The sequence below is a fragment of the Lissotriton helveticus genome, chromosome 1_1, assembly GCF_964261635.1.
Source record: "Lissotriton helveticus chromosome 1_1, aLisHel1.1, whole genome shotgun sequence".
Classification (NCBI taxonomy): Eukaryota; Metazoa; Chordata; class Amphibia; order Caudata; family Salamandridae; genus Lissotriton; species Lissotriton helveticus.
Window position 1 is genome coordinate 496,832,290 of NC_136057.1, and position 13,540 is coordinate 496,845,829.

The 13,540-nt window shown below is 47.8% G+C and overlaps 1 protein-coding gene across 2 annotated transcripts in view; it reads left to right on the top strand.

Moving 5' to 3' along the window:
- PWP1 (PWP1 homolog, endonuclein) overlaps positions 1-13,540 on the top strand; it is a 460,981-nt gene that overhangs the window by 80,418 nt on the left and 367,023 nt on the right. For both annotated transcript variants that reach the window (XM_078673945.1, XM_078673946.1), the window contains exon 5: positions 11,976-12,072. In XM_078673945.1, coding sequence (XP_078530071.1) covers positions 11,976-12,072 — 97 coding nt within the window. The remainder of the gene's footprint in view (positions 1-11,975; positions 12,073-13,540) is intronic.

The following is a 13,540-nucleotide window of genomic DNA, read 5'->3' on the forward strand; positions in this document are numbered from 1 at the left end:
TCCTGTCATGAACTGGAACAAGAAACTCTCAACGGCCTCTTTCTCAAGTGGGGCTAGCCATGTTTCGCCCTCTTTGTGACCCTCCAGAACAAGAAATGCCAGTTCTTCACCCATTTGCGTCACCATCAGGTATCTTGGGGGAATGCATTTTCGAAGACATGGTCCGGCAGTTTTGCCTACGTCTTTCCTTCCATTCCTCTCCTCGCAAGCGTCCTCTCGAAGACGAAGGCTGAACGTGCAGGATGCTTCTCATAGCCCACCCTGGCCACGCCAGCCCTGGTTTACAGAGCTCCTTCTCTCGGAGAAACCTCACATTCAGTTCAAACCAATACCATTTCTCTTAACGATGTCCCAGGGCCATGTGTTGCATCCGGATCCTAAATCCAAAATTAATTAATCGACTGACTCCTGAGCACAATGAGTTTGCCCATCTGAACTTCTCTCTGGACTGCAGAGAGATTCTATCCTAAGTATGAGTGTAGAGCACGAACAAGACATGTTGCCTTAAGTGGAAGCATTTTTGCATTTGGTGCCAGCAAGCTAACTTGCAACCGCTCTCTTCGCCTCAAGAGATTCTTTTTTATCTCCTGCACTTGGCAAGATCAGGATTAGCTCGCATGTTCATCAGGGTCCACATGGCAGCTATCTCCCGCTTTAGGAGATCATCTACTTTGCCTTCCTTGTGGTTCATTCGAATTGTTAAGCAATTCCTCAAAGATCTCTTCAGGGGTTTTCCACCACTAAGACCTCCTCCATCACTCTTGCAGCTCAATACTGTTTCTCACAACTTATGAAGCACCCGTTCGAACCCATTCACAGAGCTGATTTGAAGTTCATTTCCTGGAATGTTTCTCTCCTCGTAGCTTTAACGTCTGCAAGGTGAGTGAGCGAAAATCAAGCCCTTACCATTCAGGAACTGTTCCTACAACTTTGGTAAGTTAGAGTGGTTCTACGTACAAACCCTAAGTTCATCGCAAAAGTCCCTTCTCACTTTCATTTAAATGAGCCTCTCATCCTCAGAACGTTTTTACCGCTCCTGCAACACAGGCTAGCGAGTCCTCAATTCTTTGGACATCTAGAGATGTTTAAAATTCTATTTACAAAGAACTAAACACTTTCACAAGTCTAATCAACTCTTTGTGGCTTACAGTGCGCCATGGAAGGGTTTTTCTCTTTCTAAACAAGATGTTTCCCGAGGGATCTCCAGTGCCATTCGCTATTGTCATCAAGCATCGAGTAAACCACTACAGACGTCAGTGCCCTACCACTGTACCAGAACTGTTTCTGCATCAACCGCGCAGTTTGTTGGTGTCTCACTGGGAAAAAGTGAAGTATTTTATTTCTACCGTTACTAACACAAAAGAAAAAGATGACGTTACCAAAGAATTGCACAACCCCACCACCCCCCAAGATTGGGGCTAAAGTGTTTCCTTGGCGATTCCCTGTCCCACTCCCTCCTTTATCTGTCTTAACTGTTTATTCACTATTGGGAACATCCAGGGCATGTCCCACTAGTAGTCCAAGTCTCAAGAGTCCACTTTGGTTCTAATTTAAAGTCAATAGCATTCCAGCACTACAACACTTAGCTAGCAGCAAGTTTTAATAGGCCGACAGCACCAAAATTGGTTGTACCCACACTGGCAGGTGTGAAGCAGCTGGAGACCATGAGCATTGCCCATCCGCAGGTGCTTGGAACAGCTCCAGCTGAGTCTGCCAAACATGGCCAAGGAGGCAGCACTCAGTGGGTGCAGAGTACCTTCCTCGCTGGTGTGCTTTCAAAGTGACCGTAGTTTCTTAGCTGCTCCTCCTGAAGGGTAAGTGTCCAGTTCTTTTCCCATTGGGGTGGTTGCGTGTCATAGGTCCCTCGCCTGGGTGAAGGTGCGCAGGAGCTCTCACTACATCCTCACTTCTCATGCAGGGAGTTGCAGATCAGTTTGCAGTTGATGCTTCGTGAGACCCCCCTCTGGAATATGGGGTCACCGTATCTCACATTACATTGGTTCCTGTTCGATTGAGATGATGAAGTCCTTGGCGGCGGCCCCTTCCGACATAAGGGAACTCAGACTGTTGGCACACAAGGCTAGGGCCCATACTACACAGCTGTCTGTTCCCGGTGGCCCCTCCTGGCATACAGGGTAGCCGACTCGGCACTATGCATGGGCGCCGCTCCAGTTGGCATAGCATACGACTCAATTCACAGCAGTCCTCTCTGGCATACTGGGTCACCTACTCTATCCCGCACACCTGCAATCAATCAATCAATCAGGGGTTGGTAAAGTGCAACTACTCACCCAGGAGGGTCTCAAGGCACTGGTGGGAAGGGGGGCGGCTCCGTTGAGTGCTGGGGTCATCCGCAAAAGCCAGGTCTTCGGGTCCTTCCTGTACTGGGGCAGTGTTGGAGATTGTCTGATGTGGAGGGGGAGGGTGTTCCAGGCTTTGGCTGCGGGATAGTCTTTTGGATGCGTGGAAGGGGTGTTGGCTGTTCAGGTTTGCAGGTCCAGTGTTGTGAAGGGCCTTGTGTGCGTGGGTGAGGAGTTGGAAAGTTATTCTTTTTTCGACTGGAAACCAGTGGAGATCGCAAAGGTATTGGGTGATGTGGCTGCGAGGGGAGATGTAGGTCTGGCTGCGGCGTTCTGGACTGTCTGGAGTTTGTCAAGGAGTATCTTGTTGATTCCAGAGTAGAGAGCATTGCCCAGTCTGCTGCTGATGTGTGCGGGAGTGACACTTTTTCTAGTTTCCGTTGGGATCCATCTGAAAGTCTCCCGAAGCATGCGAAGGGTGTTGAAGCAGGTCGAGGAGACGGCGTTGATCTGGCTTTTCATTGAGAGCAATGAGTCTAGTGTGATGCCGAGGTTTTGTGCATGGTCTGTCGGCTGATTTCCGAGGGCGGAGGGCCACCAGGAGTCGTTCAATGCAGAGGGGGTGGCGCCAAGGATGAGGACTTTTGTCTTTTCTGACTTGAGTTTCAGGCAGCTGTTCTTCATCCAGGTGGTGGTGACTTTCATCCCTACTCTGAAGTTGTTTCTTCAGGAGGTTGACTTCGGTGTGATTCCAGTCATCGGGGAAGGTCACAGTCTCGAAGGAGCAGTTGCTCGTCCAACTTAATTCGGTTGTGTGAGGATCGGGGCCATGGCAAGAGGGAAGCTCAATCAGAGTATGCTTGGGTAAACAGCCAGGTCTTTAGCTGCCTCCTGAATTGGGCAAGAGAGGACAAAGACCTTAGCGCCACAGAAAGGGAATTCCAAAGTTGGGGTGCAAGGACAGAGAACTGAAGTCCGCCATACTTCTTCCGTTTGACTAGGGGAATTTCCAGCAGGTTGAGATGAGAGGATCTGAAGTTACGAGAGGGAGTGTAACAGTGGAGACACACCGAGATGAAAGCCGGACCATTGCCATGTAGTCCTTTAAAAATAGTACAGCCCATCTTAAAAATGCACCGCATACTCACTGGGAGCCAATGTAAGCTTTTCATTAGTGGGCTGACACGATGCCATTTAGACTGATGAAAAATCAGCCTGGCTGCCTGATTTTGAACTAGCTGAAGACGCCAAAGCTGGTATGCTGGAATGCCCACGTACAATGAGTTGGCGTAATCCAGACCAGAGATCACTAAAGCAAGAGTGACCAAGATCATGGCTTCCCTGCTCAGAAATCTGCTGGTCTTCTTTATTTTTCGCAACTGAAAGAAGCCAGCAGAAACTACAGAGCTGATTTGGGATTTCATAGACAAATCATTGCTAATAATAATCCCCAGACTCTTCGAAGAGACAGCTGGCGTAGGGGGATTACCAAGTTTAGGGGGCCAAAAATTGGAGTGCCAAGGGTTAGCCAACCCACATGTGAGGATTAGCTCAGTTTTCTCCGGATTCAACTTCAGCTGGTTGTTATTCATCCAGTCACTTATAAAAACCATTGTGTCTTGGACGTTGGACTCGGATGATGGGGATGAATCGACATTAAACACCAGTTGAAGATCGTCAGCATAGTTAAAACAAGCATTTACAATGCAATGGTTTTGCCTTTGTTAAAGTTTGAGCTGTTGGCAAAGCTCTTGACCTTTTTTTTTAACATAACTAAATGGCATTGTTATTTGCAATGGCACTAGCTTTATCTTTTGCAAATGACACCCACAAACACCTACAGAGAGCCCCCAACACACACCCACACTGCGCCCTTCCCACACACACTGCGAGCACCACCACACTGCGAGCCCCCCCACACACACTTTGAGCTCCCTCCACAGACTGTGAGCCTCTTCTATAAACTGCGAGTCACCTCCTACAAAGCCCCTTCCACACTTAGAGCCACCCCGCTCACACACAGAAAGCTGTCCCCTTGTTTGGCAATGTATAGTAAGCCCTTAGAGTTCTATAAATCTTTGGAGAGTTATTTTCAACTTTTTATTATGAAGAATATATTTTTTTGTAACTATACAATGGTGTACAATATATCTTATTGAAGCCACTCTTAGATGGACGCAGGCAGATGCTTAGAAATTTTCTGAAACACCATATACAAGGAGGTCAAGGTCTTAGAATGTGAGTGCATGTATTGTTGTAAAACATTAATAAGGTACCTTCTGAAGAATATGAAGATTGATGTATTAAAAGTTGCATGGATGAATGGATGTGTGAAAATGTGGGTGGATTATTGATTGTTGGATGGATTGAAATGTGGACGTTGAAAGGATGGATGTATGGATGGAAGGATGAAAGGGTGGAGGGATGCAGGATGCATTGTTGAAAGTGCGCACATGGATTTCAATTCAAAACGCAATGTGTTACACTTCTCTTGTCCTAGAAAATTATTACTCAATGCAAACTTTAAAAATTCTTTTTTTTTTTAATCTCTGGCAACAATACTCTAAAATCAAATAGTATTAGTTTCTATGGCAAAATGCCAGGTCATCAGTAACTACCAAGCATACTGGCGTCCACTATCATACAAACCAACCCACAACATGAAACGTGCACACAGAGGCTTGCCCTCATTATTGCAATGCAGTAGCTGTTCTATGTTCGAGGTAGCATGCGCCACTAGTGCAGTAAGAGTTCCATGTATGCAATGGTAATTTACTTTTTGTTAGTGTGGAATCGTGGGCTGCCAGCAGCGCACTCCCTTTTCTCACAGTGATATGAATTTGTATTCCACAGGGCAGCAGCTGATACCCTTGGCTGACACTGCCCATTTTGCATTACCATTACTCAAAGGTCATGAGGCAGCAGAAGAAACAGAAAAGAGCACACTTCCTTTACTGTTTTCTCCTACTACATGTCCCTGCGCAGTACAGGGGAGGCTGGGAAGAGTGGAACAAAGGGTCAACCAGGTGACGTCATGTGGGGGTGTCAAAGGGCGTGATGTCCCTTCGGTCTCTACTGGGTTTTTGGTTAACTGGCAGAGACAGAGGGAAAGAGAGAGAGAGCGAGAGGGAAAGAGAGAGAGAGAGCGAGAGGGAAAGAGAGAGAGAGAGAGAGGGAAAGAGAGAGACAGAGCGAGAGGGAAAGAGAGAGTGAGAGCGAGAGGGAAAGAGAGAGTGAGAGAGTGAAAGAGAGAGTGAGAGGGAAAGATAGCGAGAGGGAAAGAGAGAGCGAGAGGGAAAGAGAGAGCGCGAGAGGGAAAGAGCGAGAGAGGGAAAGAGAGGGAAAGAGAGAAAGAGAGAGAAAGAGAGAGAAAGAGAGGGAAAAAGAGAGAGAAAGAGAGAGAGAGAGGGAAGAGAGAGAGGGAAAGAGAGAGAGAGGGAAAGAGAGGGATAGGGGGAGGGACTCTCTCACACTCTGTCAGGCAGGGAATGCTAGTACTGCTACTTACCATGGTGTGTTTGTGAATCTTGAAGCGATTGTCGGTCTCTGATCGCGTGTTTCGTTAGCTAGGGAGCCAACCCTCTGCCAAAGCAGAACTCCAAAGACATTGTCATAGCACAGTCCCAGGTCTCCAATCTAGAGCGGTTGTTGCACGGTCACATCAGTAATGTAAGCGACAGAAGATCTGTTTATTAGAAACCTATGGAGGGGTCACAGAGTGCGGCCTTGCTTGCTCTAGAAGCCAAAATCACAGCTGCAGCTCTGTGTGACACCTCGCCACGGGCACTTGGACTGCTAGGACGCAGTGTGCGCAATATACATTTAGTAATGCAAAGTGTGCTTCCTAACAACTTGCTTTTGGCTGCAGAGGCTCTGTCTCTGATGATAATACACACTGCACACCACAACAGTAGGATGTCAGAGAAGCAGCACAAGGGGGAAAAAAGTGCAACACACCCTGCCTCCGTGCACTGGCCACGGGCCGACCAAACATAGGCACTGGGGCCGCTAGAGCTTCGCACAGGCCCTTCTCTCAGGCATAGGATACAATGTGCTAACAGTGCACTTAAAAAAAAAAGTCACATTCCTCCTACCAGGCCCTCCCTGCTGTCTCCTTTGTGGAACAGAAACGTCCCAAGAGTTCAAACATGGCGAAGAACTAGTCCATTACTCGCAGCAGTCATGGGTACAAAGTTCTTACATGGTTGATGATCCCATACACTAGAAAAACAATCAGTGTTCAAACAGAAACAGTGTTTGCTGCTATTATTTTGCAGTTACCTTAGTTACCGCCCCAAAAAATTTAACCGAGACTCAGATAAACTGAAGTGTACTTCTTTTTGTGCATGATGTTATAAAACGCATCGATTACATGTTCAGAATCATGTCTTCCCTTACACTGGCATGAAAATAAGCAGCAGTGTGACACTTTCAGACATTTCTAAATGCCTGAATGCTTTGCCTTGTGAGGCGTGTGGTTTACTTTTCTCATAAGTATTGGATTTCAAAAAGGTCAGCATGCAAAGCGTGAATGGCAAACATCAGGGACTTACCAGGGGGGGCTCCGCTCTCCGCCGTGTGGTGCAGCTTCTTCCGCTGCGCTTTCAGGTACTCGCTGAACGGCTTCTGCAGCGACGGACCGATGCCCGGCACAGCTCTGCGGAGGCCCGTCCGGGGCAGAGGCAACACGGCAACAAGGAAAAGGAGGGAGGGAGGCCCGGAGAGAAAGACCGGCGGCGGGACTTCCGGCTTGCCTGCGGCCCGGCCGGACCAGATTCGGGGGCGTTCCCGGCTTTCGGCTGACGTCGCGTGACGTCGGCAAAAGCCAAAGAATCGCGGGAACGCCCCCGAATCTGGTCCGGCATTGACGGACAGGCCCATCGTCCAATGGCTAGGCTCCATTTATGGAGCGAGCCAATAAATGACGAGGGCCGTTCCAAAGCACACTACAGAACTCATCAGGATTTCGCCTGCGCGAAAAAGATGCGCAGAGCGCATCTTTTCGCCAGGCAAAACCTAAATACTGACATTCCTTTCCCTCAGAGTGAATTAGGGGGAGAAGATAAAGATTGAAAAGAAGTGGAGAAAGAGAGGAGCCCTGGGGAACCCCACAGGTAATGTCTCTTTTGTTAGCAGAGAAATTGGCAAGGCGCACCGCCTGTGTCCGATTGCTCATGGTGTGGGCAGGGGTCTGGGGGTGCTCCGGAGTGGATGCTTTTCATGGTCTGTTGTGTGCGGGATGCATTTGAGCATGGTCTGTTGGGTGACGTCGCATGAGGGGGGAGCTGGAGCAGTGAGGTAATCTTGGTTGTCGAAGTTGTCGTAGATCATCTTGATCTTGTGATGGAAGAAGGTTCTGAGTCTGTTGTAGATGTCTTGGTAGGGTGGGACGTCTGGTATTTCGCTGCAGGATTTTGCGAATTCCTTGATGATGGAGAACAGCTCTTTGGTGGTGAGGATTCTGTCTTAGAGGGATTTCTTCTTTGTGGATTTGATGAGTTGGTTGTTTGCAGGGGTGGCTGCTTTGTAGGTGGCGCGTGTTTCCGGGGTTTTGTTGTTCCTCCATGTCTTTTTGAGTCGTCTGCAGGAGCGTCTGGATTCTTGGAGTGCAGGGGTAAACAAGCTTGCTTTCTTGGTGTGGCTTTCCTGAGGGGGGCCAAGTGTGACGGCGCAGTTCGTGATCCTGTGGTGGATATTGCTTACCTTTACTGTTTGCATCTGACATAGTTGGTGGTGGGGTGCTGACGAGGGCAGAAGTGAGCTAGTCTTCGGTGATTTTGTTCCAGCTCTGTGGGGGAGAACATGGGTGTGCTTGTGTATGGTAGGTTTTTTGAAGAAGTGGATGCAGTAGTGATCTGTCCAGAGGAGTTCTGTGGTGTGGCTGTAGGAGATGCTGTTTCCTCCGGTAAAGATCGGGTCGAGTGTGTGTGTCCTGCTGTGTGGGCGGGGGCGGTGACTAGTTGTTTCAGTCCTGTGTTGACAAGGTTCTCTAGGAGGGAGGCAGTGTTTGAGTTGTCGTGGTTGTCAAGGTGGAAGTTTAGGTCTCAGAGTAGGATGTAGTCTGTGGATGCGAGGGCGCGGGGTGCGATGAGGTTGTGATGGCATCGGTAAAGGGAGCGCGTGGCCGAGCGGCCTGTAGAAGAGGGTACAGTGGAGAGCTGTTTGAGGGTTGGTCTGGATCTGGAAGTGGAGGTGCTCCATGAGGGTCGTTGTGTCGTCCGGGCAGGTAGTCATGCGGAGGATGTTTTGTGAATGACGGTGATGCCTCTTTCTGGACGGATTGGGCGGTCTTTGTGCAAGATCTTGTATCTGTCAGGAATGGCAGTGGGGATGTCGGGTGTAGAATTGGCGTTGGTCCAGGTTTCCATGAGGAAGGCGACATTGGACGAGTAGGTGTTGAGGAAGTCCCAGATTTCTATGGCTTGTTTGTGTAGGGAACGTGTGTTGAGGAGGATGCAGTTGAGCGGTTTGTGATCATTGATGTCCATTAGTTGGGAGATGCTGCTGGGGTACGTGGGTGGTTGAAGGTGCGGCAGCAGTGTAGACAGGAGAGGGGGCCGTGGGTGTTGTTCGGCGTTGAGAGCTGGCATTTGTTGTTGCGTCCGGGGTTGAGATCGTGAAGGGTGCTGGAGTTGTAGCGGTGGCGGGTCAGAGAGCCAGGGTCTCTGGCTCTGGTCACAGATGGGTGCAGACAGGCTTGCCTTTGGTGTGCCTGCTGCACGGCTGCCATTAAGTAGGGATCGTGAAAGGCCGGGCCAGCTTGTAAGCAGGAAGGACACACTGGAGCGGGGAGGGGCTGCGGAGGGAAAAACAAAGAAAAGAGTGAGAAGAGTGAAAAAAGAAAAAGGTGAAAGAAGGGCAAAGGAAGGAGACAGAAATAGATGGAAAGAGAAAAAGAGGGCACAAATGGAAAGATGCAAGAGAGGCAGAGACAGAACAGCAGAAGAGCCCTCCCACTGGACCACCAGGAATGAGGCGCATGCAGGAGCCTTCAGGTGGAGGAGGGCCTCACACACCCTGCAACAGTGAGCTCAGGGGCTAGGGGGCAGCGCTTAGTGGTGGAGCTTTGGGGGGGAGAGCAGTCACACTGACCAGGCCAGTAAGTAGGGTTTAGGGGGAGAGAAGGTCAGCTGGGAGGCGGGAAGGACACACTGGAGGGGGAGGAGTCGCAGGAGCAATATCGGCTTGGGGAAAATGAGGGAAAAACTAAGGAAAGAGTGAGAAGAGTGAAAAAAGAGAAAAGTGACTGAAGGGCAAACGAAGGAAAGAGAAAGAAAGAGGAGGAGAGGAAAGAGTGCACAAAAGGAAAGAGGCAAGAGAGGCAGAGACAGAGCAGCAGAAGAGCAGAGTTCTCTCCCACTGGACCACCAGGGATGAGGCGCAGACAGGAGCCTGCGGTTGGAGGAGGGCCTCAATCACCCTAGAGCAGTGAGCCCAGGTGGTCTTGGATTCCCTAGGTGATATCCCCTCACCCAGCAGGGAGACTAGCAAGCTTTGGCCACCGGTCCTGGTCACAGGCAGAAGTCTTGTAGAGCTTCCCCATCTCACATCACCCGTCTGGCTTGTTGGCAGTTGACAATTTTTGGGGTCTCAAACTCCCCTGCTTATAGTCAGTTTCTAGACACCAAATGTGATTTAGGGTCTAAGTCTTTGAAGTTTTATTCTGTGGGTATTCTGCTTCCTTTGATGTGTCCACTCCTCTGCTTTCTCTTCATCAGAAAAGCAGTCTGTCACAACAGGAGCGCCTCTAAAGCTGATAGTCCCACAACACAGGCCAGGAGAGTGACTAGAGCTCACACCTGGATGTCACCCATTGTGATATGTGCATCAAAATGTTACCCTCCGGTCCCATCCCTATTACTTATGATTATCTCAGCCCCATCTCCTTTTCGAGAAGTGTTGAGCCCCGTTTTTATGACCTCTCACTGAATCAAAGAGCAACTTTTGAAGTGTACAGGGGAAGCCTGGCTTTCCCCTCTGCAGTGTTTGTCACACCAGCTTACAGGAATGCAGGACTAATCAAACCTGAGGGGATTTCACCATCTCGTATCAATATTTCACCATGCAGCCCCGGGGTGCAACATGAAACCAAGGGCCCACCATGCATTGTACCATTCACAGGTACACATACACCCAGTGCAGGTGTACCGCATACATGCACTTCACAGCACTGTAAGCTCCCTGTACAGTACTACTCACAGGAACACTTACACCCAGCATATACATTTACTGTGTGCGTACTGCACAGCACTGCATCCTTCATGAATTGTGCCGCTCAAGAGCACACACATACCCAGCACATGCATTCATCATGCAAGCACTGTAGAGCTCTACATCCTTCATGTATTGTACAACTCACAGGCACACATACATCAAGCAGATGCATTCAACATGCATGCACTTTACAGCACTACATCCTTCATGTATTGTACCATTCATAGCCATGCATACACCCAGCACTTGCATCCAACATGCCTTCACTGAACAGCTTTTCATTATCCTTGTATTGTATCCTTTGTAGGTACACGTACACCCTATGCAGATACACCACTTATGCTCTACGCAGTACTTCACATTAAAACAATGTAGGTGAAGGGATGAGTTAAGCGAACAGCAGCAGAACATGAAATAAGTGAACCTGTAGGCCTCACTCCAGTGACACAGGTTTAAGGACCTGTTCACTCCTACTCATCACCGCACGGTTTGCTGCCACCACTGGCTCATGCTGCGTGAATCCTGATGAAGGCAGTATCCTTCCACCACTATGAGGGTAGCGTTTTGGGCGCCTCTCCCAGTCCAACAAGACCGCAGTCCTTGAGACAGGCCTATGCCATGGCGCACATGTGTAATCCGTGTTTGCATATGGCAACAAAAGGTCTGCATTGGGAATCCAGTCATCAGTACAGTTGGGCACTCAGGGCAGGGGCGCATGTCCATTACCATGCAGAGGACTATTTCGTCCCAACATAAACCTTTTGAGAAACAATTGTACATCATCATCCCCATACATTTCCACCAAAAGTATCACAATCCCTTCTTCAAACAACTAAATTCAGTAGACTTTATATAATTACTGAATATTCACTACTTCACACCCCATATATTCTTAGATATCATCTAAGTCATTGGTCGGTGGCTTTGCTCCCATTCCTTTAATGGTTCCCCAAATCCATACTTGTCAACACATGATATCGTAAGTCCTGACCCTCATAAATGTAGCATCTATCTGACCTTCATTGATACTGTGCTATGAGCACTGGGCATTGCATGCAGGTACAAGGACACTATGCTTTTGTAAAATGGTGACTGCACATTTGCCAAGTGGTCTATGCTTTGAGATAATGGGAACTCATCTGTTTGACACTGCGAACATTGTTCAAGGCTTCTTGCTCCATTATTTGAGCAGTTTGTTTGACATGTGATTTCCACATACTCCTTTTTGTTCTAAAGTCATATGATCTACTTTATTGTTATGTGTTATTGTTACGATAATGTGGATTTCTTTGTGGTGTCCTTTCTATGATTCTGGTTTATAGTGTCAGCCTACTCTTCTATGAACTTCAAGGTAGCCATATTTTAAACTGTGTCCGTTTTAAATGCATTGTCAAATAAGTATTGCAATGTACACTATTGAGATTTGATTCTTCTAATGAAGTATTATTTTCCTTTATTTAGGAACAGTATGAGCAAGAGGATTTTCTTATTAAGCCTACTGACAACCTTGTAGTTTGTGGCAGAGCAGAAAAAGATTCATGCAGTCTTGAAATTCATGGTGAGTTCAGAGTTATCATTGCTAGAGCAGTTTTTAAAGGCTCAGTGAGGCCAATGAGCGTAATTTCTTTCAGCAGTTCTTTGCTCATGCTTTCTGCCTTCTTTGTCTGCCTCAAAACGCAGGTTATAATGTAATATTGCTACCAAATGTATGTAATGCTGTTATCTATTGGACAGAAACTTTCAAATGGTAGCTTCTATGGTTTGATTCCAGCTTCCTTTTTAGGTTTCACCTAAGACTGCACATGCTGTTACAAGACATTTTTTCAGCCTACAGTTGGCTAAAAGGCGGCACATTGCTTACTATTGTTTGGCTTTATTAGCTCTCTAATTTGCTTGCTTCTTATTCATACATTTCCAAAATCATACCTTCCTCTTCTTGTCTTTATCCATCTCCTAGAGCATGGATGCATTACTCATTTCCTTTCACTGCTCATTTGTCAGCTGGGTCTCACAGTCCCTCCTGTCCACCCTGATTTCAGCGTCCTGAGCCCAACCCCTTCCACCCTACCTTCCATTGTCGGATTTCTGTCCCATCCCCTCCCATCCACCCTCAATTGTCAGTTTTTGTCGACTACAGTTTGCAGCCTTGGAAGAAACCGAATTCCCAAAAAGTGACTAAGTCCGATGGTAGAGATCTTCACTGGGTAAAGATGGCAAAATATCCGGCCCGCAAGGAACTTTCCTTGGCTTCCAAAAATCTACAACTTCACTGGGATTTTCCCCAATGGCTATCCAGTGTCGTGGAACCCAGTCTTGCTCCACTGGGGATTTTTGACTTCCGTTCTAGAGCCTAAGTAAGAAGGTAAATCTTCCAACTGGGGGCAAACCTGGTTGCTGTATCTGACCTGTGCTGTGTCGCGTTCAGCTTTAATGTGCGCCTTGCTACTGGTTAAACGCAAACAGATGACAGTGGTTGGCGTTTAATGCTTTTTGGCACAATTTTGTTTTAAAAACCTATGAAAAAAGTTGTATCTCCGGTTCGCCTTTTAGTTTTCTTTTTTTGTCATTTTGGTGTAATTTTGTTCATTAAAATATTTTTATTGTGCTGTGTTTTCAGCTTTCTAAACGTTTTGGCACTTCTGAATGCTGTACACGTTTTCTTAAGTAAAGCCTGTCTGTTCTGTATTAGCCACCAAAGATTGATTTCAGGTTTAAATTACTAAAACCTTTTCCAGACCAAATAAGTGCCATTATTACTAGTGATGGATTACCTTTCCCCCGAACGAATCCACTTTTCTCATGTTCCTGATTTGCACCAGGCTCTCAGCGGCACCGCAGCAGTTTGCGGCCTTTAAGGAGGCCATGCTGTGCATCTTTGGCATGTATATGAATTCCTCTGGCATGTCTTCGAGCTCCATGGATACACACGCTCTCTCGGTCAGATTTCTGCGGTCAGATCTGTCTGTAGTGCTGTCTGAACCCCTTCAACCCAGCACGGGGGTGCAGCACTCACTCCTGGTCCAAGA